Raw genomic sequence first — 21,906 nt, 5'->3', positions numbered from 1 at the left:
TTATCGTCCTCGTGTGGTCTCAAAACACTCCGTCATCAAATAAACAAAAACGTAAAAAATTATGTAGTATAATGTTACGTTATGGTGTAATATTATTTATTTTCACATTTCGACGTATACCAAAGAAAAATGAACTTGCAAATTTAGTTTACCAATTAGCGTCCAAGTTGGTAATATTGGTTTCTATAATTTATACAATGAGTAGACAAAATATAAAAGTATTATTATACATGTATTATGTTTGAAAAACTTGTACATTTTATCTAGCTAAGGGGGGGGGGAGGGTTCAACCACTCCTATGCTGCGTTGTCTATCGCGAGTCATTTATGTCTGCAGAGCCGATTTCGATATAGGTATAGGTATTTAGGAAATGAAATTCTATTTCGAAATCGATCAGTAGCCGTCACCGCCTCCTAATGTATACAATATCATATCGCAAACGAACAGCACGGGTGGTAGTAGGTACTCAGTATACTTACCGCACGATATGCGTGTAAAAAATTATTGATTCGGAGGAGCACCTCCGCCGCCGATGGTCCTCGCGTAACCCCAGCGGTCCCGACCATTCGTATCGTATCCGATAAACGAAAACAATCCGTGTACCTACATAATATGATATTAATGTTGTGTTTTATGACAGTTGGAACCGGACGCTCATTCGTGTATAGACGTGTCCTGACCCAGATAAGATTCGTATAAAAGGTTTTATTACAAACGTCGAATCGCAGTGTTGCACATAAATATCATTTTTTTTTTCAAAAGTTACAGCAAACTACATTACCATCCATCGTCGGCGTAACCTGTTTGGCTGTGCAATATATATTATAATATCGAGTTTATTAATATATTTCCTATACGTAATACACAATTTATCGTTGTTAGGTCGGTCAACCACGCTGTAAAATAATCGCCATCATCAACATTTTTCAGTTTTCTGCTATTTCGTTTTTTTTGGCCGGTACAGAACATATTTTCACGTCAGAAAATCGTTACATCCAAAAACGAAAATACTAATTATACTCACGCGTTAAACGCGCGCTTCGTTGCACGTTTGCCGCAAAGGGAGGCGCGGTGATCCGGTAAGAATCGTTCTGTTCGTCAGTGATCATCTGACGACTGCTCGCAGAGATTCAAACACGCAGCACTTACTTACTGGAAACACCTACACGTTACTGGTCTCATAGTTATGCGTGTGCGAGGGTTGCACACTTGTACATAAAGACTACAGATGAGCTGTTTATTTCGTCAACTGACGATTTAATGTTCGTCCAGCATTTTGGACACGTCAGTGACGTAAGTGTTATCGTCGTATGTTTCACACAGAGTTAGGCGAATTAGGTTTCGGTTTGAAATCATAGGAAATAGAAATGGACGGAAAAAAGGTTTGCGTCGATGTACATATACAACACGTCGTATTAACAAAGAAAATCAATTGTTTTTAATATTATTTACACACAACAATACATTACTATTGAATACTTAATGCTAAAAATAGTACATAAGTGATATTATTAAAATTATCGCTACAGTAATTACATAATACAATATATTATATTACATCCAAATAGTATTATGACTTAATATAAGTATGTATAATAAATTAATCTAACCCGTCTATGTATTATAAATAATACGAATAAAATAATGGTTTATTAATTTAACTATAAGTATTATACATATGTACATAGGTGAACGTTATTTTATGTGTTTATCAACATAAAAAATGTTCTTAATTACAATCAGTCTACATCTAACAATTAAATAATAAAACCTCAATAAAGTATATTATACATTTTTAAATTTACAATAATATAAGAGGTCACCCTCCCTCCTCCCACCGATAAAATATTATTTAAACATTTGTACCATCCTCTTATTAATAAAGCGGGTCGTCTCCAACAACGCGGTGGATTATATAATAATAAATAAATAAATAAATAAATAGTAAACATCAATGGATATTGCAATTTGCCCGGCGCATCGTCAGTCTAGCCCGACAATGAAAAAAAACATAGTTTGTTTACAATAGACTTAAGATATCATAATAAAAATAATAATAGATAATAGTAATTTAATAATAAAACTAATAATTCACCGGTAGGTGGTACTGCCACTGAACGTAGTAGCATTTATAGTACTTCAACTCGGGAGTTCTAAGCGTGCGCGTCCGCCGTTCTCGATGAAATTTTGCCTAATAAATATCACACACCATTGAAATATATTCGTGGTATAGAATTTTGCAGTTAAAAAAGAATAGACATATTTAAGGCACCATCCCCGACGAAAAGAAACGAAGCATTGGTTTTATTGTTTTCCAATAACAGAAGACGACGGCGTACACGAAAACAGTTTTTGTAACAGCGACATAATGTGATATTCGTGAGCAACCTAACATTTAATACTAGTCACGGAACGAAAGAAATATTTTAACCCGAAAAATCAATCCGACTGAATAATAACGGAATTATTGTTATTTTGCACAGAGATCGATTCGACAACAACGTATCAAGACACGCGGACACGTACGTACACATACGCATCGCTTTGTACGGTAAACAGGCCAGTCACGTCTTCGGAGAAGTTACGATATTATATTATATAGGAATGTGCTAATAACAGTATTTTTATTTTGTCGGAACGAAATTATATAAAAAGAAACAAAAATTAAAATATCACGTTAAAAAAGTACACGAATAAATTCGTCAGAAATAAATGGTTAGTAACCGTCTGTTGAGGGGACGACTTTTGCGGAGAAAAAAAATAAAATTACGATGATGATCACGTAATATATTACGATACATACAGAGAGATGCCTTTTAATGGTTGAAAGGTAAAGAAAAAGTATAGCGAAAGACGTAGAAGAAAAATTAAAAATGAAAATAAAATAAAATATAAACGGTTTTTAAATTACTTGTAAAGCGCGTTGGCCTTGACCGAAAGCCCAGCGGCGACCTTCTCGATGTTCTTGGTCAGATTTTCCATTTTCCTGATGGTGTGTAATGGTATGGCGGCCGGCATTGGGTGCGGTGGTATCCGGGATGCTGTTGGCATCGGTGGGTTTGGTCTCTTGTTGTTGTTGTTGTTGTTGTTATTTACGGCTGCGGCATTGGCCGCGGCGGCCGCAAACTGCGCCAAATGCTGTTGGTGGTGCCGGAACAACAGCACCGACGGGTTAGGAATGTGTCGGACGGCCTGGTTAGGAGGCCCGTGTTTGGGTTTCGTGTCGGAAGCGCGAGACGCCACCGACGATTTTAAAGGTTTGTTCTGAGAGGCGGCAGCGACGGACGCCTTGGCGAACGAACCGGAAGTCGGTGGTACGGGAATCCGGAGCGGTACATTTCCGTTGTGACGTTTCGGCGAACACGATCCGTTTCCGCCGTGGTTGTTGTTGTTGTTGTTGTTGTGGTGGTAATTGTTGTACCGTTTTTTCGCGTCCTGTTGCTGCTGCTGCTGCTGCTGCTGCTGCATCTGCTGTTCTTTACTAGACGGCGACGGCGATGAATTGGACATCATGTTTCTAATGTGTACTGCGGTGTCCGAAAGTGTCATCAAGTTCCGCATGCTAGGAGGCTCGTATTGGCCTCCACCACCGTTTGCGTGTGAGGACGATATACCCTTGTTGTTGTTGGTGTTATTGTTGTTATTGTTTTTGTTGACTGTGGTATACTGTGGTCCACCATCTTTCCTGGACGATTTTCCGGACAAATCTAACGCCGAGTCGTTATGAGATCCGTTTTCCAACGAGATCGTCACGCTTGTCTTAATTTCTTCGACTTTGGTACCGTTGCTGTTCCCGTTGCTGTTAATGTTGTTGTTGTTGCTAGGACTTCGATTTTGCGGTATAATGGTTATCGACGGTTTGGCAGATTTTATGGGAATAACCGCGGGCACTGGTTTCTTGGTCTTTGGTCTAAGTGGTGCTGGTTGTTCTTCGTGCTGTTCTTTGGGCTTGGGGCTGGATTTGGGAACTTCGACGGTTATTGGAGGAGTAGTAGGAGGACCATTGACACGAACAATTTCCAACGATGGTCGTTTGTTTTCATAGTCATGGTTACCTGTTAACATGAGCGTCTTGTCCTTTTCCATCTTTAACTTTTCTTCAGCTGTTATAATGCTGACCGTGATCGACGACGGAGGCATTATGATCATTTTGTGTGATGGTTCGGCGTTAGATTGTTGTTCTACGGCCGGTTTTGGTTTGGTTCGTATAGCTCGAACTTGTTGCAATGGTTCCTTAGCCACAGCCTCACACCTGGGAGAATCGACTACGGTCTGTGAAGAAGATCGAGACATTTGAGATTTTCGAACATCCCCGACATTCTGCTTTTCTTCCGGTAATTTAACTTCTTCCCGAGATTTTTTGGGTAAAGCAACACTGTCGCAAGATTGTTCTGAGAGTACAGAGTCGTCTTCTTTGTACGACGATCTACCTGGGGATGACACAATCGAGGATGCTGACGAAGCGCTACCGTTGTAGTGTTTGTTATGCCTGTGATGTTTATCGTCCTTGTGTCGATATCCTGGCAATGTGTTTAGTTTTACCTTTAGCTTCATTATATCTCTATCAGGTGAATGTACGATGGTAGCTGACGGAGGAGGTGATTGTGACAGTCTTCGTTTGTGGTGATGATGGTGTTTTGCTTTCTTACTCTTTCTTTTGTTTCGTCCTTCTGATTTCCAATGCTTTTCTTTAACTACTTTTTCAAATTTTTCTTCTTCAGGAAGTTCCTCAATAGCTTCATCGATAACAAACATTTGACTAGTCGTTTCGTCATTATTTACTTCATCTTCAGATATATTTGACGATATTCTTAAACGACCGATGTCATCATCGTCATCTTCCTCGATGATCTCTTCAATATCTTGTTCATACTTGGAATAATCTTCATCTGACTCTTGGAAATCCTTATCCTCATTTTCATTATTATTTGTTGTACTTTGTAGGAGAGTGTCAAATAGGCTCTTTTTTGGTTCTGGTTCTTCATCAGAGATTACGCGATCTCGCTTTCTCTTTCGGTAAATCTTTTCTGATTTCAGTCTCTCAAATAAAGGCTTTGAATCCAAGCTTGTGTTTGAATCATCGCCACTTTCAGAAATACTTTTAGATGACATAAATGGTAAAGAAGAGGCTACACTGTGTGAATCTTCGTCCATATCGACATCTTCGATCAACTCTACTTCTTCTGAAATTGGAACAGCAATAGTAGACTTTTCTAGGATTTGGAAACATAATTCCATCGGTGCGGTCTGGAAATAATTAATGAAACTATGGAATCTTAATATTCAAAAACCAAACCGACATAAGTCGAAACTAGATAATACGTTTAAGTACAAATTATAAATTAACTATATTACCTGTTTCCATTCGAAGCAGTATGCAATGTCTATTAAAGATAAATCATCGGATAAATTTTCAGAAGCATGAAAAATGTCCACCTGTAACGTAAATTAATTAATTTACAATAATATATCTCTATATATTGAGTTATCTTATTAATTCGTTTATAAATACTAAAGACTTGATTTACACAAATTTTTCTACATGAAGCATGATTTACTTAAATTAAAACTATGAAAAAATTTTTTTAATTTGTTGATATTATATATTTAAATTTAATTAAATACACTAATATATGTATTCATAATGAAAAATAATAAATGGACATTAGATTAAGTTACAATGACTGTAATCTACAATGTGAACTATTTACTCTCAATTTACATTTAAATCCCTACATAATAGATTCATACCTAATATTTATAAATGTATTACCTGGTGTTGGTCGGTTAAATTATATTTCAGTATTAAAAACTTCTTTAGGTGTTCTACAGTAACAGCAGCAGGACATTTGAGGAATTTTTGATGAGCATCCTGTCAAATAAAAAAAAAATGTATTCAATAATACTCATTAGACAAAAGTAAAAATAAATCGATACAACATAATACAAATCCCAAAAAAATGACACTACATTACAACTTAATTTATTTACCTTTAAATCTTGGGTCACTGCATTATTGGTCTCGTTCTCTTCAATATCTACGGTTTGAGAACTGAAAAAAAAATAAGATAAAAATGAAAATAGATTTGTTTTTATTTTTGAAAACAAGACGTGTCGAGGGTTGAAACCTGTAATTTTGATGTTTCAAACGACCAGTCATTTATTCCTTGGGGGTTAAGGACCATTACTATATACTACAAAAACCCACAGGCTTATCAATAACAAGACTGGGGTTGAAGATTTCAGTTGACTGCCCGCGACCGCTACATTTATTGCATTTCCAGTTTTTTACGCACGAACGAACTTTCCATTTCCCTTGTCAAAAATAACTTGTGTGTACCAATAGCGTAAATATTCTGTATTAACACCTATTAGATTAGTTTTAACTCAACCAAACAAGTATGTAAGTAAGTAGATATGAAGTACAAACACAGTGTTATTTATCAAAGAGAGTCAATATGTATAAATTACTATGATGCAACTCACCCATCCAACCGGTCTGGTCAAAGAAAAATAAAACAACATATAGCGTTCAATAATGTCGTAATGTACATACATAATTTTTTTAATTTCTTATATATAAAAAAAAAAAAAACAATTATTTAAGCATCACAATTTGGACTGAGCATACATTATAAATAATAATAAAATTGACGTGTAAATGCATAGCTTAAAGGCATAATATTGTAGTTAATAAAAACGTAAATATATCGGTACATATTAGATCTAGGTATTAATCTAACTGCCCCTCGGGTCAAACTAGACTACTGTTCTGAACCCGATAAATTACAGACGTTTATCATCACTATAACGTTGGCACAACGCTCCACTCAGAATAAATACATATTTGTTTAATAACGTAAACCCAATATGTTTCGTCCGCGATATTATATATATATATATTTATACACGCACAGTAACCCCTCAGTACATAAATTGCTGACATCGTCATCAGAGGGGCGATGTGTTCGATTTTTTAAAAACAGCTCCCAGAGGGTTGGAAGACTTTTAATCAAAACGCATATATCCGTATCAGTTTAATACCACTACGGTACTACTATAGCTACATCCATTATACTTCTTTCACATTTTTAAATCAAAATCTGTCACGAAAATGCTCTGATGGGATCAAAAGTTTAAATCATTGAAGTGTCGACACGTAAACTCATTCACACTAGATAAAATGAATTTGATTAGCGATGAAAAAAGTAGATATATACCAAAAATGAATCGGTTCTGGAAAATAGTATACTACAATTATCAATTTATTTAATAAGTAGAGGTATTAACCTAATACGTCAAGGCGACCGCGATACCTTTATCGATTTTATAAATTAAGAAATCTCCTTTGTAATATTTTCAAAAATATATTTATATAATATTTGATCAACTATGTATTGGATACTCTATATTTTAGATGTTTTAAATTACATTATAACTATAGTCTATATTTAAAAAAGTTACCAGGTATCATGTATACCTAAATGTTTATAATAGAGATAATATATAATAATTACGTAGGTATACAGAAATATTCAGATACGAAACTCAATAGAAATATTATTTTTTATTCACTAGAGTATACACTAGTCACTGTTTACGCTTTAAATTTGATTAATGGATTCAAATCAAAATAACAATTTGCAGACCATATAATGATGCGTTTATTGGTAATGGGCCAGTTATTGCGTATTTCATCTTTTTAATCTGGCCAACCACCAAAACTTATCACGTTCTATTTGCACCTAAACGCGCGGCTTAAGACAACCTCTAAAATGCCATCAAAATATATTAACTGTTCGTCCTAAATAATTCCCCTACAGCACGATGTCAACGATTAGTTTTAGGCTATCGGCGGCCACCGCACTGTACGCGACGACGACCTCAATACACCGAGTACGTGTCTCATTCGGGATTCAATAATATAGACAGTTGCCGAAGCGTAACAAATAAAAACCTCGACGATAAGCCGGGCAGTGACATTTAGCCGAACAATACTTGCACAAGAAAACTCCGACTGCGAATTGGAGATATTTTTTATTTGTGTTTAATACTACAAGTTTACACTTACGTGTTTCCCCGTGTCGGTAATTTATGGTATTATAAGAGTAAGGTTAACGTCCGCCCGCACAGATTATACACTGTATTGTTATTAATTATTAAATATCTATTATACATTACTATATTATATATAGTAATCGATCGTCAAATTCGCTCATAAAGTCATAACATACTATATTCATTATTATTTCAAAAGGTCACGATAACATTATTGACTACTGGCTGTAAATTTATAATCCCGCACCAAAAATCATCTTGACCTAAATCTGAAAAACGTTTAAAAAAACAGCCTCCGATCGAACAACGGACCCGTAGCCCCGTAATTGTGAGGGGTATTGTAGTTTTCCATTTCAGTTTTTAGTACAAACGCAAATTGAAATATCGACGGAAATTATGGACACCCTTGTTATTGCAAGAACTGCAGGAAAACAGCATAAACATCGCTATATACAAGTCACGCGCCACTTGACCCTCGACCAGCGCGAGAAAACCGTTTATTGTTGTAAATTATGTTTATTATAGATATTATGTACGTATATACGAGGTTTGTTGTGGGCACCGATTCACTCATGACACGCTCCGTTTGACAGTGCGCGCGGTTTGCGTACGTTTTTTCCCCTCCTTTGTGTTTCCTATACTTTGCGGTCACAGTACGAACGAGCATAAAGGACCCTTTACTGACATGGGGTTTTTTTTTTTTCATTCATTTTTCGTCTTTTTTGTTTATGCTCTTCAATAGTCAGTTACAGATACGTTCACGTCGTCTTCAAAATACACAAAAATCGTCACGAATTAATTATGCATTGGTATTATTATTATTATTATTTTTTTTTTATCTAAATAATAATAACCCGCGGTTTTTGTTTTACTTTGAATCGGACAGTTGTATCAAAAACCCAAATAATGAAAGTAATATTATAAAAAAATATATTGTTTTCTAGTTCCGTATTGGTTCCAATAATAATCGTCTGAATACGAAAAATGTACGAACATTTTTAATGACTATTTTTATACAACAGAAGTTCAAAATAATAATGAAATGCATCACAACAAAAATATCAAATCAAAGGGATTGTCTATAATTTATCCGTATAGCTCGCATAAGTTTTATTTAATATATAACATTACAGCAATGCGGTCTAAAGTATTTACAATGCATTTTTGTCGTAAATACGTACTTTTTTGACTAAGAAACTTGAAATGAAAACAATAACTTCTATCCGTTGTGGTGATATAAATAGGAATTTAAATAAGTAAGACCTAAGAAAATACAAGAAAGGTATTCGATTTAATCTCACACATACTCGTACTTTATTGCCACTTATAGATATAGATTTAACTTGTATCTAATATATGTTGACAATTCAACAATAATTATTTTTCCTTTTTCAATATTAAATATTTTATTATTAAATTTAATTGTCGACTTTGTTGATGTTATCGTTAAAACTAAATGTATTATGTAAGTATATATTTATATTGTATATATTTACAATAAATATAATTATTTTCCGATATCATCGCATAATATTTTCGTATATAAATCGCACATCATTTATTACTGTTTAATGACTATCAAAAATTGAAGTGGACACTCGAAATATTGACGATTGACCGTACTTGATGAAAAGTAAAAACAGCCATTAATGATTTATCGTTATGCATACAATTTCGATATTTTCTCCTCAAATTATGCATATATTATACAACGTAAAAAATAATAATACTTAATGAATTATTCTATGATAGTTTAACGTTCCAAACTATATAGATATAATTATATTAAATTATTTAGTATAAATCAAACAACAAAGAAAGCAAATACCTGTATAAATTATATTTTTAAATAGATATAAATGTATCTTTTATAGTCTTAACCGTGGGAATTATTTTTATTTGATCCAAAGTAATCGATGCAAATGGTCATTTTTTATCATGTAAGTCAAGCTATGTTACAAAATTACGACTATGCGAGATACATAAGCACCGCAATCAGTATAAACTAGACTACAAGATGTGCATAATTCCACAATGTTAAAATATTTTTAATTATAACTGCACCACAAAACCACGTCTTGTGGTGAAAGTCTTCCGGCACTAACGACAGACGGACGTGGGCGGTAATCGTTATTTTTCACAGCAGTCATGACGTGTAGTCTGTTGGAGCATGTGTCCTGGGCTACATTTTTTATTGTTTTTGACAGACGTCAAATTATCAGACCCACCCCAGTTATTCCTATGGGTCATTTCTATTCTTTATTCATACACGATTATTGGCTTTGGACCAGTATAGAATGGATCAATTGGATTTTATCCACATGACGTATATTACCTAGGTGTATAACGACAATGTCTTTTTTTATATATTTTTATAAGCAAAAGAATACTATTAAAAAGTAAAAGCATATTGTTTCTATTCGCATAGGCTATTTAACATGGTCAATAGTTTATTGAAAATATAAGTGAACATAATACGGTTAAAAATAAATTACTAAGAAATTGTATAATATAGGATGATGGTGTCATAGTGTTTGGGGCGTCATCAATTCTATTATTTCGATAAGTTTTGTTTTCATTAAAGTCTTTTGGTGTACGAAAAATATATTTACCTTGTGTCTTCAATATGGTACTGCAATACGAGACTGATGAGGTCGTCCGGCGATAGATACAATTCAGTGTTCGGTAAGGCTCTGCGGGCCATCTCTTTGGCATGTAGCCCGGGAACGATTTTGTACACAAGTCGTTCCAATATCTTGTCCCGTCTGCAAACGACAACCAGATTAATACGTCATGTTAATAAAATCACAGCGGTACAAACATAATAAACAATAATAATAATAAAGTTTCGTACCTGATGCTCAACAGCGGCCGGGTCTTGTGCAGTTGCACATCGCATATCGGACAGAAACGACTCGTCTCCAAGTACTTGACAATGCAGGACCGGCAAACTGTGCAAAAACAAATAGATGCCATCAGTATAAGTATAATTTTAATAATAAATGGGGTAACTTTTGTAACGGTGACGACAATAATAATGAAAATACTGACGGTACAGAGCGTTATTTATAGTCGTTCGTATAGATGTAGCGAGTAACGTCTATTTATAATACATAATATACGTCGTGAATGGTACACCCTCGTGTGTATACTATCATCCCAAAAAGATAACGCTAGAGACCGGCTTGCAAGCCCTCCCGGCAATATTATCGTACACCGTCGACGTGTGCGATAAAGAAAACATAATGCACCCACTCGCGTTAACATAATATCCTCGAGTAATATTATTACTAATTAGTGCATAACTTTGTGTCGTACAGAGCTCGACACGATAATAGTAAGCTTATCGGCGAAACGTCGTGAATTCGCGGCACCCTATACACTACCCGACCTGGAGCGATTGGGGACTCTTTGTTTGCCCAACTCTTGCTGGATAAAAATAAGTCATCGGTGCAAAGTTGTAAAATTAAATTCACGATCGACGGAAATCCGTTTAAACGAAAATACTATAACCACCACGGTGTTGCCGTTGCACACTAATGTAGTAATGTATACGATGGTATAATGAATTATATTATGCAATATGCATTATATTACGACGAGCACTGCGCAGAACGCACAGTCGTCGATGACGAGATCGTTAGAAACGAGAAATCTAACAGAACGTATTAATTAAAACACGCTCAAGCAACTGTTTGTCACGGTTATTGAATTACGATTTTATGACGGCATATACGGACGCGTCTTGCATATGGAAGTTCGGACGATATGAGACACGATCCTGCGGGATCCGAGTACGACGACGACATCGATACGTCGAGAAGAGCAAATCACAATAATTGTACCGCGGTCTGCCCATAGGTACAGGTAACCATAATTAAAAATGTTAGTTGTAAATTATCGTCACGCTTCGCGGTTCACGTGACCACGTCGTAAAGTACGCGACTATCGTTCCGTCACACGAGTATGAAAAGACATTACTAAATTATATTATATAGTGTTGACAAAATATGAGGGACATTTTGAAGAATCATATTTATTGAAAAATATAATTTCCTTACAAAAATTGTACGGTTACCAATCAATGTAAACAAGACTTTAGGAAGTTTTTTTTGAGAGAGAAGTAACACCTCTCTATAAATGTTCGACGTGATCCCTGACGGACACCTTATAACGACGCATATTCGGCTACGCAAAACGGCTTGTACAATGCACAAACACCCTCGCAAGTCATAACTGTAGGCATTGCATATATCGTCCACCTTGCTTACTTCTGGCACTGTGTTTTTTCGAGCCGCTTCCCTCCAAACTTTTGGAAACCCTGTATTGTTTTTTTTTTTTTTTTTAGAGTATAGTATTGAATAATATACCTCTGCAATCGAAGTCCGCACACGCGATAACTGAATACGATTAGATCCGCGGGTATACTGTGCACATTACAGCAGATAACCTATTATACATAGCAATGCAGCACATAATTGTGGATTAAGTACCGCAGAAATAATGAGACATCGATAACGTGATGACGTTGTTATCGTGTACAACAACATTTCGTGTTATGTTTGTGGCATGTGCCGGCGCGGCGTGTATAATATCGTTATCATGTCGTTCCACACATTATACAACACCCACCCCATAGACACTGCTGCAGAGTATATTATAAATTAACTTCCAGGATAATGAACTACGTGTGCGCGATGTCTGTAAGTCGGTACGAAGCTAGGAAATCGTAAGAGAGACTACGCAAAATTAATGAAGGATCTAAATGTGCAGTGATGAACGATAAACAGAAACTATATAATAATATCATCTACGCCGCTGCAGTTGAACGATCGGAAGATCGTTGGACCGTGGGCACATGACCTTGGCGGGGTACTATCAATCGAAATAACGACAGAATCCGAAATATCTTCCTTTATTTTTTCCACCTGCAGTTACCAAACGACGCGACGCGCGATCATTAACAACAGCCGCCAACATCATAGGCTTAATATTACGCGTGCGCTGCACAACGTATTAGGTATAATCCGCGATTCGGTGAAATTAATGACATTTTTTTTTTGTGCTCATTACTACTGCTCAACTGCTTTCATTTAATTTTCTCCCTCCCTCGCTATCGGGCACCCATCAAACGTTATGAACAACATTTTTGATCATTCGTACATTATACGTCGCAATCTCGAAATGAATACACAACGCTAACCTTTTGCCTGGCCGTACGAAAACAAAAACCAACTCGTTCCTACCCACATTGTATACCTTTGTGTATCGTTCCAAATAAAAACATAAGTATACGAATATGGTGTTATTAAAAACCATACATTATATACGTTTGTGTTGAATACAATATACCTAGTGCAGGCAGAATACAGGCACCAACAATGAAATTAATTTATGCACTGCATGAATTTGACCTTAGTCGTGAATACCGTCGTGGCGTGTTTTTTGTTTTGTTTTTGAAACAGCTTAAGTATAGAAATCGCTAAAGTTGTGAGTATTGTACAACGCGAGCATTACGAATGACGAGGATACGGTGAGAGCCGTGTTTATACTGTATACAAATGTATTTAAATTAGTGCTGTTAAAACCGTTTAAAATGCATACTACACGCAGTGTTCATTTGTCACAAGAATAATATTAAAAGCCAGTCGATTTTATTAATATCGCTGTACATTAATAATATGAATAGATCGATAGAAAAATTCAAGACACAAGATACGAACTGCAGTAATTTATATTGAATGCTTTATGTGTAAAGCGATTATTTTATTACAAAAACGAATTGTTGTATAATAATAACTCGTCAAAGATCAACACTCCGCAATAAAAATTAAAAAAATAATAAACAATGTACACTTACATGGTTTATCTTACACAGGAAAGGTTCACTCAAAAAAAAAAAAAAAAAATATGTTGTATGAATTGCGTAAAAAAATAAACCCAATTTTGAAAAATGTTCGTGCATTGCTTGCATTTGACCCATTATCTTCAGTGTGTTTCTCACGTATACATCATATAGTAATGTCGAGGACGCCGCCCTCGCTAATCGTCGGCAATTAGTGACTGAGCTATTCCAACACACACGTACGCGCGCGCACACACACAAACTAATATTTCATGAACACGCGCCTTCCGGGCCTGCCAAGCTCTCCACGTGCATTAAATCTCATAAATGTGTACGCATAAATTTGATAACCCTTTTTGCCATAATCCGGTGCATTTTATTATAATATATAAGTAGAGGTAGGTACGCACGACGGTGCGTATCTAAAATATAAAACACCCGAGGATGATTTACAAGTTGTAAGCTCTTCCATAGTTCATAATACAGAGAAGAAAAAAAAATACTTACATGAATGAAGGCACTCGACAATTGTTGTAGGGTCGATATAGTAGCCAGCGCATAGGACACATACTAAATGCGGGTTCAGGCTTTTCACCAGAGTCCGAGGTGTTTCTTCTTTCATGACTGTTACTCTCTGTAAGGGAAGATAAAAAAACAGTGTAAATATTTTTGTTAAACAAATTTGACACGTTCATGAGTTCGTGACTGTAACTCTGTACGCCCAAACAAACTATTCATAAAACCTATATAATATTTTTGATGATGACTTTTAAAATTAATCTAAAGCATATAATATAATATAATACATCGGTCATACGAAGGTTTCATCCCCGATCTATTGTAAGATAGTATATAGACTGTGGACCATAACAAGTATTCATTATAACGTCACAATAAGTATTCATGGAGAAACTGGTAGGTAGTTTTATTATTATTAAGCTACGATGCAACAGAAGTCACCAGATAAAAATCAATCGTAATTTGTAAATATATAAATTTTATAAAACTATGAAAGTAATAATATAGTTAAAAACATTTTATGACATATAATAATACATATATATATATATATATTTAATATTAGAATATTTTTACAACAATTTATAATTATAACCTCAATCATAACTATTATAAGTTATTAGACATTATTATCACGAATTGCTTTGAATTCATACTTTTTGAGTAGGTACGTTTCATAAAATATGTTATTATAACTTTGTAAAATACGTATACGTGTAAAATGTATTCATATAAGTACCTAACCATACTAACTTTAAATTGTAAAACAAAACTATTTCTAAAGCTATATGTGCGCACTATTTTCTGATAAATTATAATTGTTGTGTAGACTTAAATGCGATTTATAACAAGGATACTATATACATATATATATATTATATACGTTCATTAGTTTAGCTGCTGCAAAAGTTTCATGCATTAAACATGTCTTAGGCTGCGCAGAAATATGAATTGATCAAAACGCTTTGATAAAGAGAAAAAAATCCTTCTAAATATAAGACGGAAGATTTTCTGGACTCTTTGTGCTTGGAGTATAGCGGTAAGACACACAAAGACGTACAAGCGAAACCCCAGGGAAACGAAATAACGAATGGGGGCGAGGCGACAAACACGACGGGGGATCAATGATTCATTTCATTAAAACGTGTAAACGATGTTCTGTATAGTGAAAAAACACAAGTAGCGGTGGTTGTAAAAACATATATAGTTTAACGAACCGTTAAGAAAATATAATACATATTTTTCTTTATCGTGTATCTTTTTTTCTTAAAAATGAGCGCCAATAAAAAGTATGTGTACATATATATATATTAGCATTTTCCTTTTCACTTTTTATTTTATACAATTAGTTCCCATTATATTCTTGAAAAACCACAAGCCGGAGTCTGAAATATCCCCCCTCGATCTCCGAGTTTTTGCCCGGAAACCATTTTAATAATGATGGAACGGAATAACGAATAAATGAAACCAGTAAAATTGCTTTTGACATGTCGTTTGGAACTTGGAAGATTTTTATTACATAAAAATTACAACCCTTCTCTATCTTTATGAATAGGGTGTTTTTAGGACATGCGCATCACTACGTATCTCGCATTATATTGCAATTAGATCCATCTATCAAAGTGACAGATAGACAAAAAATAAATCCAATCATAATATTTATATTTATGCGCGTTATTATTTTTTAATAATATATTAATAAATAATAAGTTCGTATATTTTAAACTAAAAACAACAATCGTCAAGACTACATGGTTCAAATAGGTTAAAAAAAATATTATACATGTGCATTCATAATCAATAATTATATGAAGTCAGAAGTATAAAAATGTATAACAGATTAGTTATTAAATGTGCATTGCTATCGTATTTATTTGAAACATTATATAATAGTAGTTAATGATATAAGAATATATATGAAATAAAAAAATAAGAACATGTAGGTATAATCGACAAGCGTATATAGATAGCTATAAACTATAGGTGCTATAATATCTAGGTAATTTAATTTCCTTAATAACATTAAAACAAAATCAATTGCCGAGTTACGTGGTGTTTAGGTTCCATTTGGGTTTATACTGTATTTTTTTTTTAACCGAGGGATAAAAACCATAGAAAATATTAACTCTTCGTGTGATGCCAACTTGTCCACCTCTTCTTTCCACCTCTGCCACCACACTGCAGTGCAACAAAAACAAAACAAAACAAAATTGGATTAACGCCCCGCCGACGACGACGACGGCGCCGAGTACATAGGGTCGCAGAGTAAAAGTATTATTATATAGCCTTTTATTTAATCGCATTACCGAAGGGGGTGGCAGCCCACCGAAAAGTCGGTTTTACCTAAAATCGCTAACGCCCCCGCCGCCTGCACATAAATCATCGTTAAACGCACACGCTGTTATTGTCACCAACACTACCCCCGCGACACTCTGTGGTGGTGGCCTGCGGCGGGCGACGTCAAGTGACTCGAGAGATCGATAAGAGTTTACGCGTTATCTACGCGTCGTATTTATTATATTCGCGGTCTTCGAGTGAAGACGATAAAGCGTGCATCAGGACGAGCATTCGGGGTATACGAGGGTGTGTCAACTAGAATTGTATTTATTTTTTTTTCTCGGAAAAAGTATGTTTTAGCATGTAACCAGATAGTCGCTGGCCATCGGGTTTATACCATAGATAATATATTATATAGACACTAGACAGTATACTGTGATCGAATAGTCTACTATAGTTACCATCATATATAATGGTTGTAGTATGCGGTTGTGGTTACGGTTTACGATTTCTATACGAAACTCTATATTATTATTATTTAATATCATCAGTTGCAGTGAGGATATCACGACCTTATAATCGCATGTAACCACTTTGGCATACTACTTGCATTATTATCGGTAGGCGATTTGCGTCCCACCAAAAAAGGTTCAAAAAGAGTCATAGCCTATTTGCGTCCAAAAGTAACTTTTTACAGCCTTGAATCTTGATGCGTCGCATAAATAAAATATAAATCATAGTCTAAATTAATTATTACAAACTATTTTATAACACAATAGATTGATTGTATCAATTTCCACTAGGTAAATTTGTTTGTATTATGCATTACATTATCGCATCAAATTTAAATAAATATAAAATTATACAAACTATTTACAGATTATGTAAAAAAAAAAAATACAAAAACAATTTTGCTTAGTTCAAAAATATTTATTATTATCAATAAAAATTGATATAATCGTCAATTGTCAATTATTATAACACTATAAAGTTTTTTAAAGCAATCAGTGTTATAAATAGGACTTATAAACTGTTGGGCGACATGACCGCATGGTACGTATTTTTGTATCTTTTTTATTAAGTGCGTAAATGCTGATAATATTTTATCGTTAGTCGCAGGCTTTAACACAAGATATTATTATAATATTTATAGACGCAACTTGGTCACGACTATTATGGCAGGTATAAGAAGAAGAATATGGTCGAGTTTCGTCCTCAAAACGGGATGCGATTTATCAGTTGAATTTACTACCTGAAAAATGTGGGACGAAAGCAGTAGCCAGCCCTTCGATCACAGTGATTTAAGTACAATAGGTACATGTGAAAACCGGAAAATTAGAGCTGTGTCCACGCATAATAGAAACCGTAATGATATAAATACACGTCAATAGATATAAAAACGTTATTTATTGCACACCTATTGGCTACCACAACAATCGGGTAGTACTAAACGTGTACAATAGCAGGTATCTACAATAATGTATTATCATATACGTTCAACAGCTGACGTGCAAGTAATCCCCTCCCCCCCGTTTGCAGCGTTTGCAGTCCGACGACGAGGACACATTTTCGATACGCTCAGTGTAATAATATTGTGTGTACACGTGTAGTGTGTACTTATAAACCCGAAACACGGTAATAGTAACGACGATGCACGAAATCCACGGGAACGGTATCGGTGGCGCGCACGGTCTGTACAAAATAATAATACAATATGACGGTCGGAGGGAGAGAGTTGACGACGTCGATTTATGTACTCGGAGCGCCACGTGCGAATTATTATCGGTCGCCAGCGCGCGAAACATACGTATACAACCGTATATACATTATGGTATATATGTATCGCGCGAGTGTGATATATACACAATATATGCCGTCCGTATATTCTCTACAACGGCGATACAACCTATCCTTCTCTTACCACCTCCGCCGGGCGCGGATAGATCGGATTGCGTCATATTAATGTATTCCAATCGTCGGTTTATTAATCGACGACCGCCGCGCCCGCCCCTCCCCCCACACCACGCCGTAGACGACTACGATGTTATTATGCCCGTCGCCGAGCGCGTCTTGGTCCGTTAAACTTACAAATAGCACACCGTAATTACACACACAACAAGCACGGTCGGGTTGCCCGTCGTCCGCATAACCTCAAACGGTTTTTTTGGCGGTTGAAAAATAAACCGTAAGTCGTAGATGGGTATTATGGTCATCCCGTGCGTCTCCTACAGCCGGCGTGCATACGTCTTATACGGTGCAACTCGGGTACATCAGCGCGCTCGTCATAAACGATTCCGCAGCGATTTTAACGTCAGTCGTGAACGGGTATACCTGCTGGGCCGGCGATTTATATATGTATATGTGGCTGCGTATGCGTGCGTTGACCGCCGACATCGTTCGCGCGGCAGAGGGACGGTGTTTTGAATTATTCTTTTAAATAATAGTAATAATATTATTATCATCGTTCCGCAATCGGGATGATTGGGCTACTGCTGTGGCGATGCATTGTAATAACACACACACATAATAATAATAATAATAATATAAACCGTGACCAACACCCATGACGGCGGTCGTTCCCATGGAACCACAACGTCGGTTTTTTTTTCACGTTATCCATTCTTCGTCTTTATCGTTCGCCGGTCGCGTTTCTGCTGGTGAATTTTTCGTACGCACCCATCCCTACCCCCCCGTCACTCGTACTCCGATGACTTTCCGGTGTTAAGCGACGACTGTAAACGGACAGTACTCGGGTACTCGAACAAGTGCCCGACAAATTCGTACAGGCGTACACGCGAAAAACAATTTGGAAATCGTCTAGTACAGATTCAAACTTTCGAATTCCACCTGCAGCTGCAACGAGTCGCTGAATCAAGTCTCCGGCACTTGAGCCGTTTAACGCGACCAGCGCGAATGGCGTGATCGCAGTGTTACCAACCAGGCGCGCGTCACGTCTCTGTAGTTTCCCGCGCGCCGGAAAATTCGGCCGCCGCGTTATTGATCGTATAGCGCCCGCCGCAGCACACTTGCGCACAGCGCCCACTCGCGGGACGACCGGCACCGGGTGCGACGACTTCCTGGAGAGCAACAAGTGTGAGCGACCTTTTTTTTGCCTTCGTGTATTTGTATTCGCCGGGCGGCGGAACGCGATCGATAACGCCGACGACTCGGGCGGACGGTCTTTGACTACACAAAGATGATATTGTACTTCGCCGCCGAATGAAAAGGGTTTCGTTTCCTCACGACGCCACGAAACGAGTGTAAAAAAAATAAACAATGACAACAGTCCCCCTGCACTCGTTCCGGAGGGTGTTTTTGACGTCGTCGAGGGAGAGGCACGACACGACACATAAATCGGTCGATCGGAATTCCGGTCGACTGATAAGACGAGTCATGTACACGCGCATTATAATGTGTACATTATATAATGTCATACCACATAATATCAAAATATACGTTCGTGTGCATATAGTATATTAAAAGAATAAAAGTAAAAAACAAAACGAGATAATATTTAATATTGTCGTTAAATAAATATTACCTGTTATCAACCGTACAATGATATATTATCCGTAATACTACGATATATCGTAGGCTGAGGTATAGGCGCAATATCGTTGTAACGCACGACGACGTTCAGCGGCGTGACATTGCAACGTTGCCGGGCGGGCTGGACGTGCTGTAGACGAAGCGGCGGCGGCGGCGGCAACGTGGCGGGCGCGCGCACACTACACTTTCCACCACGCGAAAAGCTACGCGGCGCTCACACACGCACAACAATACACTACGGAGCAGCACAGCGGCGGACGTACGGACGCACACGCACGCGACAAACTACACTGTACCGCACACGCACACACTCCACTGCGACGTGGGTTATTCGGCGCGCATGCGCACTGCAACGGGACGGCGCTCTGCGTGAAAAATATCACGTACATGCATATATATATATATACAGATATTTACGTACACTATTGCCGAGGAGCGTAACTGTGTGAAACTCGCGGAGCGACGACGGTTGCTCAACGCACTACATGCACGGACGGTTGGCGGCTCTCGACTCTCGAACGGCGACTGGCGACGCGCGCGACCGCTGCCGGCGGCGGCGACGACGACGACGACGACGACGGCGACGACCGCGCCGGTGACGGGCCGGCGGGCGGGAGGGCGCGGCGGCGGTGGCGGCAGTCGGGTCACCCCGCCCCCGCTCCATCCGTCGGGCGCATCGCGTAGTACATTATCGAACCCCTTTCCACCGGACGGCCGAGCGGGCGGCGGCGGCGGCGGCGCGGACGCCACGCCTGTGCCCAATGGTAAAGCCGGCCGTGACGTCAGCTCGCGGTGGGGATACGGACGACGGTGTGCGTGCGTGCGACGTACCCCTCCGCCGCGTTTGGTCGCCGCGCACGATCGGCGTGTCTGTAATAATAATATGTTTTTCTCGTGCCGAAGAGATGATTTTTCACGGCGCGTCTCTTCCACACCCGCACACGCCGTAGGTTCACCCCTTTGCCGAAATCCACCCCCTCGCGCTCACCATCACCGTTGCTGCTGCTGCTGCTCATCTCTCTCCTGCGGCGGCGGCGGCGGCGGCGGTCGTCACCCTCTCGGTCGGGCCGCGTGCATCAGCAGCGATGGGGCGCGCGCGACGGGGATGGATTTAATGGCGTGGAAGGAGGAAAATGAACGGCGCGCGATATATCGAATCGTTTTATAGGGGTTTTATTTTATTTTTATTTTTATTTTTTTATTTTTTTGTTACGTCGAATACACACGCCTTTGGAACGCGCGTGGGCCGGAAAAATTAGATTCCGATCGTATTTTTACCGAAAATCGGAAAAAAGCTTATGATTTGTTTAATGCAATAGGATGTATACGTATATATAGATATATGTATGTATGTAAAATATTGACTTCGTTATTGTATTTTATTGTTTTCCGTCACTCTCTTTTATCGCATAATATTATGAATGTGTATGATTACATTACGCCACTGTCCGCCGAGCACAGTATATTGTACGCGCAGATATCCATCGTATTAGGTATACGGTTCTCGTCTTGACGTAACTGCAGCGGATTATACTGCATAAATTGCTGCTAGAGTCATGTCATAAATCTAATGGGCATTCACTGTTCATCAGTTTATCTTGTAACACGTTTGTATACAGTTGCGTAGTATATGCGGACGTTTAAGCGATGAATAAATA

At 37.5% G+C, this 21,906-nt stretch overlaps 1 protein-coding gene across 1 annotated transcript; it reads right to left on the bottom strand.

Annotated features, from left to right (window-relative positions):
- Positions 1–1,694: 1,694 nt before the first annotated feature.
- On the bottom strand, positions 1,695–20,742 carry LOC113548284 (polycomb group protein Psc-like). Its single transcript, XM_026949085.1, has 9 exons — positions 20,241–20,742; positions 14,411–14,537; positions 10,913–11,009; positions 10,671–10,823; positions 5,992–6,052; positions 5,774–5,872; positions 5,356–5,436; positions 2,912–5,247; positions 1,695–2,191 (listed from the first exon to the last, which is right to left on the bottom strand). Exons 2-9 carry the CDS (start codon positions 14,523–14,525, stop codon positions 2,140–2,142), a joined length of 2,994 nt encoding a protein of 997 aa, XP_026804886.1. The 5' UTR covers positions 14,526–14,537; positions 20,241–20,742; the 3' UTR covers positions 1,695–2,139.
- Between the last annotated feature and the right edge of the window lie 1,164 nt (positions 20,743–21,906).

Source organism: Rhopalosiphum maidis, chromosome 1 (assembly GCF_003676215.2).
Source record: "Rhopalosiphum maidis isolate BTI-1 chromosome 1, ASM367621v3, whole genome shotgun sequence".
In the NCBI taxonomy this organism is placed as follows: Eukaryota; Metazoa; Arthropoda; class Insecta; order Hemiptera; family Aphididae; genus Rhopalosiphum; species Rhopalosiphum maidis.
The sequence above is the reverse complement of the archived record's forward strand: the minus strand, read 5'-3'. Positions and strand labels throughout refer to the sequence as shown.